Source organism: Salvia splendens, chromosome 2 (assembly GCF_004379255.2).
Source record: "Salvia splendens isolate huo1 chromosome 2, SspV2, whole genome shotgun sequence".
Classification (NCBI taxonomy): domain Eukaryota; kingdom Viridiplantae; phylum Streptophyta; class Magnoliopsida; order Lamiales; family Lamiaceae; genus Salvia; species Salvia splendens.
This window is the reverse complement of record NC_056033.1, coordinates 40865041-40881136: the sequence shown is the minus strand read 5'-3', so window position 1 is coordinate 40881136 and position 16096 is coordinate 40865041. Positions and strand designations below refer to the sequence as shown.

The 16096-nt window shown below is 34.5% G+C and overlaps 2 protein-coding genes and 1 pseudogene across 2 annotated transcripts; 2 read left to right on the top strand and 1 right to left on the bottom strand.

Moving 5' to 3' along the window:
- The first annotated feature begins 1673 nt into the window (after nt 1-1673).
- LOC121769471 lies at nt 1674-4293 on the top strand (annotated as a pseudogene).
- Nucleotides 4294-7827: 3534 nt separating this feature from the next.
- On the top strand, nt 7828-10181 carry LOC121766692. The gene is made up of 5 exons (XM_042162962.1): nt 7828-8222; nt 8314-8387; nt 9130-9265; nt 9350-9634; nt 9723-10181. Exons 1-5 carry the CDS (start codon nt 8106-8108, stop codon nt 9981-9983), a joined length of 873 nt encoding a protein of 290 aa, XP_042018896.1. The 5' UTR covers nt 7828-8105; the 3' UTR covers nt 9984-10181.
- Nucleotides 10182-10747: 566 nt separating this feature from the next.
- LOC121766683 (annexin D2-like) lies at nt 10748-13412 on the bottom strand. Its single transcript, XM_042162953.1, has 5 exons — nt 13290-13412; nt 12014-12159; nt 11676-11894; nt 11369-11581; nt 10748-11280 (listed from the first exon to the last, which is right to left on the bottom strand). The coding sequence occupies exons 1-5, from the start codon at nt 13363-13365 to the stop codon at nt 10990-10992; spliced, it is 945 nt and encodes a 314-aa protein (XP_042018887.1). The 5' UTR covers nt 13366-13412; the 3' UTR covers nt 10748-10989.
- Between the last annotated feature and the right edge of the window lie 2684 nt (nt 13413-16096).

The window sequence follows — 16096 nt, the reverse complement described above, 5'->3', positions numbered from 1 at the left end:
AGGTCTTGTGTGATGATATAGTTGCTATTAGAGCATCTACAATGGCGGCGAGCGGATCGGCTAGCCGATTCCCGGTGCTGGCCGGTCCGCTCGCCGAACCATTGCAGCAGGCGAGCGCCAAATCTACGAGAAAAACGGCGAGCGCACGCCGATTCCCAAGCGCTGGCCGATGCGCTCGCCGATCGGCTGGCCGCCATTGCAGGCTCCTGATCGGCCAGCCGATTTTTTATTTATTTTTATTTAATTTTCGAAACACTATATATACGCGATTTGCACGCCATTTTCATTCGCATCACTTGTTTTAACGAGTTTGTGTACTTTTTTTAAATTAATGTGATTTTTTTTAATTAATGTACTTTTTTAATTTTTAATATTATTATTGAATTTTCACGTATCTGTGTCGTAAATTTAATTCCGTAATTTTGTGTGTTTGTTAATTATTTGTTTTTTATAATTTTGTTTATTGTGGCTAGGCTATGGTTGGCCTATTGGTTGTCCAGTTGCTTGTCCTGGTGATATGACATGAGTAGTTTTTAGTACTGATGATGTGGCAGGTGGAGTTTGTGCTGGCCTATGGCTTTTCTAGCAAGATACAAGGATCGGAAACGATGTATCTCAATTTTTATGTTATACTACCATATAAATGAAAGTATAAGTATCTTTATTACCTACATTTAATATTCATGTCGAATTGCAATGTACCCAATATGTGATAATTGTCGTATAATCAATCAAATTTTATTTCTTACCGAACAATAAGTTAATAACTATGAACTCATTTTATATAAGCTATTTAGTGACACTCATTATTTTTTATAAACAATTATATGGAGTCATACTATCATTAGTAATGGGCCATCGTAATGGGTCAGCCATCGTACGGTACATGAAAAGTCCAAAATGACGGCCCAAAATAGCATTGTCTGACTTTTTTCAGTTTTAATTAGACAATAATCACATTTTCTTTGATATGCAATTGTCACATAATCCAACTAGACTTTAGGACCACAGTTCTATTTTGGTCTGCAATTAATATACAATAAAGTCGGTTATTTATTGGAAAAACTGAGGTTTGTGTTCGTATACATATATGGCTTATTTTGTGTAAGGCGATTTTTTATTTTAAAAAAATTATATGATCGAATCGAACATCTTTCAATTGCTACTAGTATATTAAGTAAGTAAAAAATGAGATGAGAATTTCATTATAAATTAAATATTACTATAGTAATTAACAATGTGTTTCTATATCATTATTTAGTATCTATATATAGCAACGCAGTTAAAGTGGAGCGAAGAATACTAGTAAAAAAGTTCTACTACTATTAAATTTCTAAACCATATACTATTAAAATAGTAAAAAAAAATACTAACAAAACCTAAAATAATCCAACTTTTATTAAAGATACTGAATGGTAGAAAATTAAAAGTATTGATTTTATAGAATCGGTCGCAAAATAGAAAAATCATATCGCAAAATAGAAAAATCATATTTTGCTAGTAATAGTATATGTGATGCGCTTTCGATTGAGAAGGTCGAATATTATGTACGCACATATTGTGTAACAAGGGACAAATTGATTCAATTTCATTTAATTCTTAAAATCATTTAATTATTCTTTCTAGAAATATTTTACGAATTCAACATTTCGTGGCATTTGCCGCGTGGAATATTCCCGCCTCTCGTCACTCCATTTTGAGTCTTTGACTACCGACAACCAATCGCCACCGCACCGCCACCGCCTTCCACCGCAGCTTCTTCGACGAATAACAAACACCAATTCAACGCAATTACCATAAGCATACAAATCTACAAGCAGATTATAAAATATCAAACCTAGAAGAAACTTCCCCAAACTCGTGGAGGATGAAGGCAGGAACGCTGACGCTTGTGCTGGTGAATCTCGCCGGAATAATGGAAAGAGCTGACGAATCCCTGTTACCGGGAGTCTACAAAGAGGTCGGGGAAGCTCTTCATTCCGGCTCAACCGGTCTGGGCTTCCTCACTCTCTTCCGATCGATGGTGCAGGCAACCTGTCGCCGCTTACTTTGCGGCTCGGCATAATCGGGCCCACGTCATCGCATACGGCGCATTCATTTGGTCTGCCGCAACCTTCCTCGTCGCCTTCTCGTCCACCTTCTTTCAGGTTTTCGATGAATTCCTCGCTGATTTGCTGTTGAATTACTTGAGTTTAGGTTTTGTTGGTAAAATTGGGGATTGTTAGTTTCTGAATTGTGTTGCTGTTTCGGTCTTGTGATTGAAGTGTTAACTGCTGCATAGATTAAATTGTTGGTGCAATCAGAATTATTCAGTTTCTGTAGCTCAACCTGATATTTAGTCATTACTGAAATTAGTTCATGGAGTATTTAAGTTTTTCATTACATTTAGGAAATTTTGTAATGATCTCAATTAGAATTCGTCAATGGAAACTTGCAAAGCAACGTGATTTCTTCTAAACATCTCGGAATGCATTGAGGTTTCTGTGAAATGACAACCTGCTATAGAAGATTATATTGGTTTAGCAACAGAATTTCACACCTATAGGTATAGAAATGGTGTTTGGGTGATATATGTTGGCTGTGTCTCCATCTGTACACGGCCTCTTTAGGAATCTATGATGCTGAACTATGCTATCTCAGCCCAAATTGGACAAACAAGTAGTGATTTTGGGTTGCTCGTGCATTTGAACAAGTTGCAAATTTTTATGGTACTTATCGAACAAAGCTATCTTAGTAGAAAATTCATGTGGACTAGGATAAGCTTGTAATGCTCGTGTAGACTAAAACCAAACATTGAGTTCTTTTATGCTGTATTGTTTTAGTGAATCATTTGATATTGTTTTTGTCAATGCTTCTTTGAACTTCTTTTGTGATGAGTTTGAGTCAGTAGATGACGTGAAAATGATAGCTTGTGTCTCTATGCTGCAATCCCCTTCTTGGCAATCCGAAGAAATAAAGTCTTGCAAAAAACGATTTGAGACTGAAGGACTTGTTCCCGTCTATCAGCTGTAATACTTAATTTTTTAAATGCATTGCAGGCTGAGGAGTGCAGGGTGGGAGGTTAACCTTATAGAGATGTAAATAACCCGACAAAATTTTCTGCCAGGTAGCAGTATCGAGAGCTTTGAATGGGATTGGCCTTGCCATTACTGCACCGGCAATTCAGTCCTGATTCAACTGATGATTCTAGCCGTGGTACGGCTTTTGGGTGGCTTCAGCTCACCAGCAATCTTGGTTCGGTTATTGGTGGATTGCTCTCGTTATTGATAGCTCAAATTACTTTGATGGGAATCCCTGGCTGGAGGATTTCTTTTCAGCTTGTTGGCATTGCCAGCGTTATTGTGGGGTTACTAGTTTGGTTATTCGCCATTGACCCTCACTTTCCGAAAGGTTGCGCGAGCGCTAGTGATCAAGCGCCCCACAAGTCCTTCAAATTGGATGTGAAAGACCTTGCTCAGGAAGCCAAATCATCAGTGATCGGGATCCCTTCCTTTCAAATTATAGTAACTCAAGGTGTTATGGGTTCGTTTCCCAGATTCTGGACGGATAATATTGTCACAGATAAGCTCGGGATCTGGAATCCCTCTAGCAGCAATTCTTTTGCTGGCAGTGCCTAACAATCCGTCTACTGTGCTCGTACATGGTATTGTCATGTTTATTACGGGTTTCTGCATATCTTGGAATGCTGCTGCCACGAACAAGTAAGACATTCAAGATTTCTTTTTCATTGTGAGGCAAGTGCATTTCGTTCACATTATCGTTCTATGAATCATAATGACTTAGCCATAAACAGTCCAATTTTTGCAGAAATAGTCCTAGAGAAATCTCGAACAAGCATCTACGCATTAGACAGATCCTTTGAGTCCGTATTTTCATCATTTGCACCTCCCACAGTCGGACTATATAAGCCTATCGTTCCTGATGGTTCAGACAGCATCTCTACTGATAGAGAGAACGCTGCATCTTTGGCCGAGGCTCTTTTTGCTGCAATAGCTCTCCCAATGGCTTTGTGTTGTCAAAACCAGTCCGACCCAATTTTGGACCGGACTGGGCTCGACTTGAGCTGTCAAAACTGGTACGGCTCGGTTTTAGATGGGACTGGGAAATTCTTGCATTGATTGATGCAAAATTCAAGGCTAATAACTTGGTCGGGTCGTTTATGTAAAATTAAATTGCAATATACGAAAGATGAAATCCTATTGTTGGTTCCCTAAAAAAATGTTTTCTTGGTAAGCTAGATGCAGATTGTGTTAAACATACAATAAATAAATATGGAGAAGAAGTGCACATTAATTTTTGTGCTTTTAGCAAGAAAAAAAAAACAGCTGGAATGTAAGGCTAAGCTTAATCTAAGAAGCAAATTAAAAAAAGAGAAATGATTTAAAAAAAAAAGCTAGTACTTACTCTCTCCGTTCCATGTTAATAGAGTCAATTTTTTTTATTTTTGAAAAATTTCAAGTTAATTGAGTTGTTTTTATTTTTTGTAAAAAAATAATTATCACTTTTACTTTATTCTCTCTTCATCTCTATTACTTTATTAGGTCTTACTTTTTCCATCATCCATTTAACACACTATTCTTAAATTCCGTGCCGAAAAGAAATACCTTTATTAAAAAGGAACGAAAGGAGTATTAGTTATTACCATCTGAAAGGCTAAAACTCAATGGCATACATATATAATCCATCCCAATAATGTATTTTTTGCAAAACTCAATAAAAAAACTTTATTACTACTAGTTACTACTAGTATCTAAGATGACTCTTTATTAATTGTGCCGCGATAAATACATAAACAATTTGGTCATAATTGTACTCCCTCCGTCCCGCACTACTCGCACTTATTTCCTTTTTGGGCGTCCCAAGTTACTTGCACTCTTTCCATTTTTAGTAAAAAATTTCACCTGCAGCCGTCATTTTTGACTTTCCTATACACTCATTCCTTAATCTCCGAGCCGAAAAGGAAATGAGCGAGTAGCCCGGGACGGAGGGAGTATAAAACAACAAATCGTAAGAGAGATAAAATTATTACTTCTGTGAATATTACTACCTAAAGTTATGGCTTTATTATGGAATCCGATAATAAAATTTTGTGATTGAATATTTCATTTGCAAATCTTAGCCTATTAATAGTAAATATTGATCATATTTAGTGATTTAAATAAGAATTTCCTTATTTTATCATAAAATTTGGAATACCAAAATGCCCCTAATCAAAGCAATAGTGGAAGTTGAAAGGATGAGTTATTTATGGCTCTATATAGGATTCTCATTTGTTGTGTGTGAGCCAAGTTAGCTAAGCTTGCATTGCAAAAGAAGTTGATATAATCATAACCCCCCACGTGTATTGTTGCTCCCCTTTTCAGCCCATCCCACTTTCTCTTAATCCTCCAATTTTTTATTTATCAAAAAGTAACTAACAAATTTTGCAATGAATTTGATAGTCTAATTATATGTACTCATCCTCCGTTCCTAGCCGTTCCATGCTACTAGAATTTTTCATTTTAAGTTATAAATTTAGGATTAAGTAATTAATGTAATTAAATTAATATTTTCAGCATAATAAGAGCATACTTAATAAATAAATACTTAATTAACTCTAATATCTTAAATAAATACTGTAATTCATACTTAGAATATAAATAGTACAAATAATTTGGGATGAGTCGAAACAGTTTAGTATGAGTAACATGTGAAGGAGATAGTATATTACTTAATTTACTATACATATTAGAGTTGAACTTAGAGTTTAATGACTATTTGATCTTTAATTAGGATTTATTAATCCAATTGGGAACGTCATAAGGATTGATAATTGATTTCATAAATGAAAAATAGTGGTATTCTAAAGCTATTGATTATAAGCGTTCCTAATTAGATTAATAATTCTAGTACAATAGATTAATACTGTACTATAGTTTACTAAGATGTTTTAATGAAATTTTAATCTTTCTGTCGGGAAATATTCATGTGGTGCATTTTTTACAATTGTCAGATAAATAATTAATAGGCACTTTTGTCGAAATTCAGTGCTAGTCGAGAATGTTCCATAACATTGCTTTTCATATGCAACTTTTTTTATGTGACTAATAATTACTAATTTTATGTTCATTCTGTTTAATTTCCAGTTTAACATCTAGTGCATTGTATGTCAAAACTAAAAAATTGATCAAAAAATTCAAATATTCAGATACTAATCCTACCGATCTCAAACGTTTTGTAATAAGAATCCAAAAATTAAATTTTCTATAACTAAATCTGAATCGAGTGACTAGTGAAATACTAGAAATTAAATTCTTTATTTTTAAAAAATTACCCATATATTAGGTTAAAATACATAAATAAAATTTAGTATTTATTTAATGCAACATTTAAATAAAAATGTTATATAAAATATATTTTACGTTTTAAGAATTTTTTAGGGTAAAGAAAAAAGTAAACCGCAGCATACCAGAAGTTTGAATTTTAAATAAATATAAATAAGATTCGAGAGTTCGAAAACCCGAACTATGCCTTGATTTGATTCAATTCACTTATTTGTATTGCAAATATTTTGCTTACCCTTAGTTTTTTAATAAATGAACTTGCTTAGGATATTAAAAGACCAAATACAATAAATTTGAAAGTGTTTTAACAAAAGGAGGAAGAAGGGGTTTTATGTAATTTGAAAATTCGTTTTTTTATACCGCAACAGTAGCGGAGAGCGAGCAACAATAATTCTCTCACCCATAACGGAAACTTTACATCCACGTCAGCATATACAAGTTTTCAAATCTTGTACGGGACGTATTTGCCCTTTTCAGATTATAATTAATTATTTAATTACTTTCCTGCTAAATTACGAATTAGTAGGTTTGATTTCCTAAAAAGAAAATAGATTAAAAATTTTTGTAATACTTGATAATAAATCTCCTTGAAATAAAGTCATAATGATGAGACGTAATATCGCATTGGATGCTTCCTTCTTTCACTCGAAATTAATTGCAATAAATTTATTTCACTAAAACTCATTCAGTTTACATAGTAAACCAATTACATTCATTTATTTTTTTATAAGGTTTAGGTAAGACTTTGCATTTGATTAATCAAGTGTGTACAAAAGAATATGAGACGATTTAGGCTTTCTCGAGCTAATCATAATTATACAAGTTAATTGATATCTTATGTAAAATCAAATGTTTATTATTTAAGCTTCACTCATTTGCCTAGTAGTAATATTAGTCAAAAGCACCTTTAAAAGAGTATATAATTTTTCTTTAAAAAATGGTGTAATATTCGAGTCATAAAATTTTGATACTTATCTTTCGTAATAAAAATATTCCAAATTAGTTTATAGAAAACGTGATTAAACATGCATTTATGACTCATAATACTACTGATTAATGCTATGCAATTTAAGTGGGGAATAACATATTCTTCACTTGGGCAAGTCGATATTTAGAGTTCGAAAACCAGACTTTGGAGTCAAGATATTTTTATTACATAATACTCCTAATATCTACCAATTTAAAGTTGAAGCTTGCAACTATGAAATTTGCATCGAGATATCATTCTTGATTGTTTAATAAAAGCCACGTTTTTTATAGATAATTCATAAATTTCTCATAACCATAGCCATAAATAATGCCATTTTAGGAAAATGGAAACGAAATTAAATAAAACTTCATCCAGAAAATACCTACTACCACTAATTTAAGCCAAAGGGCGAAGTAGTAATTTCATAAAAGGGTTTCTATTCTGTCATTGTCACGTGCCATCCTACTCGAAGCACATGCCGTCCCCTATAAATCTGAGGCGGAATATGAAATTCAAAAGAAACCCAGTCGACCCCTCCCTCCGGTTGTCGCTACTGCGGTTCCGTCTTTTTCGTGAAATAAATACATAAATAAATAGAAAACTTGAAGAAAATAGGGACTGACGAGTAGTATAAATAACAGTAGAGAGAAACGCTCTCTTCCATTGCAGCTCCCAACCAAAAATCAACAGTGAAATCTTAAGTAATTAAGGAAGAATTTCACCAGCTTCAGATCTCGAAGTTCGATTTCGTCGATTTAGCGGAGGAGTCCACTTTTTTTTTGAAGAGTTTGTCGGTAAATTGTTTGTGAGCAATGGAGAAAAGCACGCCGGTGAGGAAGCCTCACACTTCGACGGCAGATCTGCTCACGTGGTCGGAGAATCCGCCGGAAAACTCGCCAGCGCCGCCTTCCTCAGCCCGCTCTCACCAGGTACAATCGCCATTTGTCGAGGAATTGATTATTTATTTTTAATTTTTATGTTGCTTTGTTTGTGATTTTGAATTGTTTGAGATGAAAACAGCCGTCGGATGGGATCAGGAAGGTAGTATTTGGAGGTCAGGTTACTGATGAAGAGGTTGAGAGCTTGAATAAGAGGTCAGAGATCTAGCTTCAAATTCATTTTCATTTGTTATGTACGTTGCTCTATTTTTCCAAAAAAAATAAAATATTTTTGTCTATTTATGGTATATTTCTGAAGTAAGTATGATTTATTTTTTTAATAGTTTATTATTTGGTGTATTGAATTTGAAGCTGAGCGTGTTGGTCAGTTATAGTTGAGTTATGCTGAGTTGATATCATTGCTAAGTCAAGTAATGAAACCAAAATTTAGAGATCTCTGTCTTTATTCTTCGTTTTTGGTTAATTGTCATCTTGATTGAATGCCTTACAAGTCTGAAAATTTAATTTGGTCAATCGATTTCTTTTTAGTTGTCAATTGATTGGCAACAATTTCAGGCGAAGAAAGAGGATTTTGGTTTTAAACCGCATAAATGGTTTGGATTCAGTTATTAACAATGAGTAGAATCAACAATTTCATAAGTTTATGACACATCTCTTGTTTTCTTTTCTGTTTTTACTATAAGGCATTGATCAGCTTTGTGTTTTCCCTTTCCGAATCCCTAATTAATCCAGTTAATCTTTTTTAATGGCATATGCTGGATGGCGGAGTGTATAATCCACTTATTCAGTTGACCTATTAGATTGAAAGTTAAAGATTAAGATTTGATATTGATATTGATATGCTTTGCTCTCTGTAAGATCCAAAAGGTTGTGTGTGAGTGTGTGTTTTCATGTTTTGGTAGAAAGCTTGACTCTTCTACATTTGATGGGTATATAGAAAGCCATGCTCTGGCTACAAGATGAAGGAAATGACTGGCAGTGGTATTTTCAAAGGCAAAGGGGAAAATGGATTGTCGGAAGCTGATGAAGCTGATGAGACTTCAGCCAACAAAACAGGGCTGCGTATGTACCAGGTAATTCCTCTGGTGTTTCTAGCTTGTTCTATAAATTTGATGCTATGAAGTTCTAATCTTGTCTAAATTTTTATTTGATGCTAGCAAGCATTGGCGGGAGTCAGTCACATCTCTTTTGGTGAAGAAGATACAGTTTCTCACAAGAAACCGGCCACTTTGCCTGAAGTTGCTAAGCAGCGAGAGCTGAGCGGAAATCTAGAAAGTGAATCTGAAGCAATGTTAAAAAAGCAACTCTCAGATGCCAAAAACAAGGAGCTCAGTGGCCACAACATCTTTGCTCCGCCACCTGAGATCAAACCCCGCCCCTTGGGCGCTCGAGCTTTGGCATTACGAGAGAGCATAACAATTGGAGAAACTGCTTCTGACAATGTAAGTTTGCAACTCAATTCTGTGTGAATTTTAATTGATGGATAAGTTTGATAGCTTCTGATTGAGCTTGCAAATAATGTTCATAAAGGATCCTGGCAATGGTGGTTCGAGCGAGGAGCCTCTCAAGACAGCGAAGAAGATACCTAACCAGAAATTCTCAGAGCTGTCGGGGAATGACATCTTCAAAGGGGATGGAGCAGCTGCATCAGCCGAGAAGCCACTGAGCTCAGCAAAGTTGCGGGAGATGAGCGGGAGCAACATCTTCTCTGATGGAAAAGTGGAGTCTCGCGACTATTTTGGAGGCGTACGCAAGCCGCCGGGTGGGGAAAGCAGCATTGCTCTTGTGTAACTTGTTAGGTCTAACCTTGAAATGTTTTTCCTCACTTGTTAATTTGCATCTCGGTTATCTTATTTAAATGCAGGATTCTGCTCTGCTCATATGATTTTCGACCTGTGTTATGGGTTTTGGTTTGTCTTAGGTTTGGTTAACATGTTCTAAACTTTTTACAGAAAAAACATAGTTGGCTAATTGAGTTGTGCATGTCAATAGGTATTTGTGCTGTTGTTTTTCTAAATCATATGTAGTCCTCATTGTGTGCCTAATTTCTTTTCCTTTACTTTGAATTTTCCATATATTAATGGATAAAGTGGCACTCCTTTCGTCACAAGGAAGATGACCCTTTCCTTGGTTGATACGAAAATTTATGTAGCTTTATTTTATGGGTAATGTAGAAAGAGTAAAATAAGAGAGACAAAATTAAGTAGAGAGAAATGTGTTTTTATTTTTAGTAATAGGTCATTTTTGTTGTGACAAACTAAAAAGGAAAATGAGTTATCTTTGATAGGACGAAGGGAGTATAATACGTATTTCTTCTCATTGGCATTTTGCATTTCAAAAAGTTGAGTTATTTCAAATTCTTGAAATGAGAAAATAGAAGCAATCTTCGATTTACGAGATAAATGTGTTCATATTTTGAGTTATGATATCATTGTTTAACATTTACAATATGGGTGCAACTTATTTTCGATCTCCTACACTTTGTCAGAAACTGAACCAATGTTTTCCACACGCACATAAAGATATGGACCATTTGTCAGAAACTGAACCATTAGTTTATTTTGAGAGTCAATATGAGTGTATTTATAATGTATCTTTTCGAAAGTACAAGTAATCGAATTGCCATATTTGTCACATACACTCAAACACCCACAGAATAAAAGTTTGTAATCACAACAACATTATTCATAAGAGCATGGAAAACTAAAACAAGATACACAAGTTCAAAGAAGCTTTTTATTAGCATAGATAGCCGCAGGCATCAACCAAACCTCATCTATTTCCCAATTTCTCATTCTCAGACAACTCCAATGAGGGTCAGCAACATCTTCTCATAGTCACCATGGGTGTCCTTAGCGATGGCTTTGTCGAGGGGCACACTGCTCCGTTTCTCATACAGTTCCTTGATGGTCTTCATGTCCACCTCGGCCCTTGTCACGACGACCCTGGTCAGTGCCCACTCGTCCGTCCCGAGCTTGTTCATTGCAAGGCGGAGCACCTTCTCGAAGTACTTCTCGGGGAAGACCAAACACTTCACAGTGGCCCTCAAGAGAGCGAGGAACTCGTCTTTGGGGTCAGCTTTCAGATCCTGGCAAGACACACACAACCTCAAGATCACACACACACACACACACACTTTTATAGTCTTGCATTGTATAACTAGGAAATGAAGATACCTTGTTCACGTCGTTGCCAAAGTCGTTCTTGTATTGGTTGAGCGTTGCGTTGATCTGTGCCTTGCTCCTCGTGGTCAGGATTCTGATGACGTCGTCACAGCTGTACTCCTTTGCAGCGATCTTCTGGTGCAGGATCTTGGCTTCCGATTTAGCAAGACGGAGGTCCACCTCGTCTCCACTGTAACGGTATGTACTCACTAAGGGCACCAAGAGCTGAAAATGTTCAGCAAACCATATATTCACATCTTTAGTCAATATGACAACTTCGTCACTGAATTATGAGAATGATCAGTTCAGTAGATTTCACCTTGCGGAAGTCTCCAGTCGTGTGATAAGCAACATCCTCCTCGAGAGATTTCTTGAAACGGGCATGGTAGGCTTCCTTTGCAAGATTCAACTGCTTGGGAGACCTCGTGCAAGCAATCTCCACGAGGACTTGATTGCTCGCTGTCCACTTCTTTGTGGCCTCGTTAGCTAGGTAGGCATCACGCTCTGGAGGATCCAGTACCGACACCAACACAACTCTCTAGACTCGAGCAACGAGAAAATAGATTTAGATTACTCTGTTAATAAACTTGATGAAACAAAGTCTCTAACAGGAACAATCAGAAATTGAAACAGAAATGAAAAATGCTCGAATCAAACCTCAAAGTCACTCGAAAGTTCCTTGTCCAAGGCTTTGAGCAGATCTTCACCATAAGTCTCGGCATAACAATGTCTGATAAGCTTCCGCTGGCTGGCATTTCTACGGCCCAAAATTGATATGATCAAGTCCTCATTGGTTCCCCATCCTACACGTACGTTCCCACAACATATAAAGGAAAGTTAGCTTGATAAATCAGAAATCTTCGCGCACAAACAAGAAACGAAGATCAAATATGAATGCAAAAGAAAATCAAACAAGTCGAAAAGATCAAAATAAAACCACACAAAACCACATTATATCTATCACATTCGTCCTTCCAATTTAGGTCCAAACAAAATTTTCATGAGGTGATCGGCCAACAACTAATCAACAAGTCGAAAGAATCAACATACGATCAAACATAACAACGTTAGATCTATCACATTCTCTATTCCAATTGAGGTCAAAACAAAACTTTCATCAGTGACAGGCCTAAACATAATCGACAAGTCAGAAAAGATCAACATACAGTCACAAAAAACAACGTTAGATCTATCTCATTCCTCCTTCCAATTGAGGCCTAAGCAAAACTTTCATCATTGATCGGCCTACAAATAATCTACAAGTCGAAAAGATCAACATACGATCACACAGAACAACGTTAGATCCATCACAACGTTCCTTCCAATTGAGGTATAAACAACAACAATCATCACCAATCAGCCTATTAAATCGGGCGATGATCTACCACATCCTCTCTACCAATCGAGATCTACAAGACTCTCATCACCAATCAGCCTATTAAATCGGGCGAGGATCTACCACATCCTCTCTACCAATCGAGATCTACAAGACTCTCATCACCAATCAGCCTATTAAATCGGGCGAGGATCTACCACATCCTCTCTACCAATCGAGATCTACAAGACTCTCATAAGATCAGTCAAGCATCAAATAAACTCTCACGATCTATCAATCTGTTATCAGAATCCGTAAAATCAAATGCGTTTCTAAACTTCTTCCCCTTCCCTTCTCCATCAAATGTAAAATCAAACAATTCTGGATTTAATCAACAATCATCACTGATCGCTAGCTGATCAACTCTCACATATTCATAAAAAACAACAGAAACTCATCAAAACATACATACATTTCTCAATCTAAACAGATCATCCTAGATCAAAGCTACACATCGAATTGGATTCAAGCGGGAGAGAAAAAACAATCAAATGACCCGATTAAGAAATAACTAATCGTCCAATCCGATAACAGAGAAACGCTCTGATGGAATCAAACCTGAGAATGCCTTGTGCAGCTGCTCACAGTCTTCGGCGACAGGGGGAACTTGGGATGGAACGCATAGAGTCGACATGTGTGTGTGCGTATTTGTGAGAGAGAGGTTTGCAGTGTCTGAACTCTGAACAGAGAATATATATGGAGTATATATTGTACGTATAAATGTATAATTCCACTAATATAATTTAGATAATTAAAATTGCATTTGCTTATTAGAAGATTTGGCTATAATTATGCAAATAACTGTTCTATCTTCACTTTTTATTCTATAATTCAATTTTTCTCAAAACCGTGTTATTTTATTTAGAAATTTATATGCATTTCTTCAAAAAGAAGATTGGGATAACATATTTAATTTGATTTAAAATATGTGAAAATTTTATTTAAAATGAATAATTTCTTCAAACCAAATTATATGTATACGGCCTATCCATTTCATGTATTTTTTTTTCCACAGTCTCATCTTAATTTATTAAACTGTATTTTATATACATTTATTTCATATATTCGAGATAAATTAATGACAAAAGGTCATAATAGTGTCATGTGTAATTAAATGCAAATTATTTTTCTAGGTACAACATTTAGCGCTACACATTGGCGGACATAAGTGTTGCTAACAAGGGGCTTCTTAAGCCCTCCCTAAAACCATTTCTTTTATAAAAATTTAATATTTATCCAAATTTAATATAAATTTCTATGTAAAGTCCCTATTAGTAATTTAAAAAAATATTTTCAAGCAAAATGTAGTAAACATAGCCCCTATTGATATGATTTTCTGTATCAGCTACTTGCATTACATACATAAAAGGTCATTTTTTTAAAATAAAAACATTATCGTAAATAAATCCATATGTTGGAATAAAAACGAATCTCGAAAAATTATTGATCCAAAACTTCTAGTTTTCATGCTCATTGAGAGCAATGTTACATAGTAATAGTTCATTTTGTTGCTATGTTACACATTTATAATGATAAATTGATTTATTTACGTTTAGTTATACCTACTACATACGAATAGAGTTATATATACTAATCCCTCCATCCCTGAAAATTTGTCATATTTCATTTTCTGCATTCGTTTTGAAAAAATGATACTACCCCCGTCCCGCATTAAGTGTCACATTTACTTTTCTGGTTTTGTAAAAATGGTAATAAATAGTTAAAATGGAGAAATAGTAAAGTAAGACAGAGAATAATGTAAAGAAGACTCTTCTCTACCTTATTCTCTTTTTTATTTTACTATTTCTCAATTTTAACTATTTATTATCATTTTTACAAAACGAGTGCAGAAAAGTAAATGTGACAGTTAATGCGGGACGGAGGTAGTAATAAATAGTTAAAGTGAGGATAGGATAAAGTAATAGAGAGAATAATGTAGAAAAAACTCTCATCTATGTTGTTTTCTTTCTTACTTTATCTTCTCTTCACTTTAGCTATTTATTATTATTTTTCTAAAACGAGTGCAGAAAATTAAATGTGACCAAATTTCAGAGACGGATGGAGTATATAACTCCAAAAGATACAAATATATATATATAAAAAATAGTACTATATACACTAGACTCCAAATTCATTTTATTAAAGAAGAAATATATCAAAATTTAACAAAAAAATATCCCACATGGTGTATAGGGAGTATATTTTTTCGACTTTGTTATGTCATTATAGCTCGCTTAATACCACATGAAAATTGCAATTAAATATCATAAATATTCCTGCATAAATGATAGTAGTAAAAACTAAAACATAGTCGTTTCAATGCATTTCTTTCTATACACTATTTTGTAAAACGATCTTACTTTTATGTTTTAACTTCTAGTTTAATTAGTTGTCAATACTGTTGAAATCTATTGTTTAAAATTTTCATTCGATCTAAACCAAGTTATTCAACGTTGTACTATGCTAATAATAATATCTTTGAACGTCAACTTGGATAGTTTAATTATTTATTGGCTTAGCCTTTTCTTAGTAGCTTAATTTAATGTGAGTTTAAGTGAACATTATTAGATATTGAAAACTACTATGCTTAATTTGTTGTTAGTATGATTTTGTTCTTATGGATAAAGTCATGATAATGATGTGATGATCTGTTTCAATATATAAATAATCTAAGTAGTTAGGTGACTGTTGTTGGGATTAATTGGTGTATTATTAAGAGATTTTGGAAGGCCACTTCTATTTTCAAATTCCACGTAGCACGATGAGCATTATCGAACATTGTAATCACCACTTCTATTAGCCTGGTTGTTTATTGTTTCGTTGTTGGAACATTTTAATATGGTCCAACGCAATAGACTAAAGATTGCATATATATTTATGACTATTTGTTGATAGACCCGATTACGTAATCTACTAAGTTAATATTGTATAACTTATATGGTCAAACGATCATCGTATGAGGACTATTGTGCAGATACTGCTTTGAATAAGTTTAATTTTGTTACGGATGAAATTAGAGTTATAATAAAGTTAGAGACTCATTCTCTAAATATGAGGTTATAGTCCTCAAGTGCAAGCAACGATACAATCTCATTCCTATCAATGTTAAGATATATAGATAACAAAGAGTACAAATACTTTGTGAAAGGTTGACATTTGGAAGATAAATTTCTATACTTCAGAATTCATCAAGAACATAAAAAATCATGAATCCAAATTCATATATGCTTCACTTTTATTTTTATCAATCATATGTAACATAAGAACATAAAAAATCATGAATCCAAATTCGTATATGCTTCACTTTTATTTTTATCAATCATATGTAACATGTAATCTATGTGAATCATTAATTTGATTCCAAT

What these genes read in the sequence shown, in the direction of transcription:
- LOC121766692 (XM_042162962.1), top strand. Translation starts at nt 8,106, where the DNA reads ATGGAGAAAAGCACGCCGGTGAGGAAGCCTCACACTTCGACGGCAGAT. An exon ending in GTTGAGAGCTTGAATAAGAG is followed by an intron (nt 8,388 to 9,129) that starts GTCAGAGATCTA and finishes ATGGGTATATAG; the next exon opens with AAAGCCATGCTCTGGCTACA. An exon ending in CAGGGCTGCGTATGTACCAG is followed by an intron (nt 9,266 to 9,349) that starts GTAATTCCTCTG and finishes ATTTGATGCTAG; the next exon opens with CAAGCATTGGCGGGAGTCAG.
- LOC121766683 (XM_042162953.1), bottom strand. Translation starts at nt 13,365, where the DNA reads ATGTCGACTCTATGCGTTCCATCCCAAGTTCCCCCTGTCGCCGAAGAC. An exon ending in GCTGCACAAGGCATTCTCAG is followed by an intron (nt 12,160 to 13,289) that starts GTTTGATTCCAT and finishes ACGTACGTGTAG; the next exon opens with GATGGGGAACCAATGAGGAC. An exon ending in CGACTGGAGACTTCCGCAAG is followed by an intron (nt 11,582 to 11,675) that starts GTGAAATCTACT and finishes GAACATTTTCAG; the next exon opens with CTCTTGGTGCCCTTAGTGAG.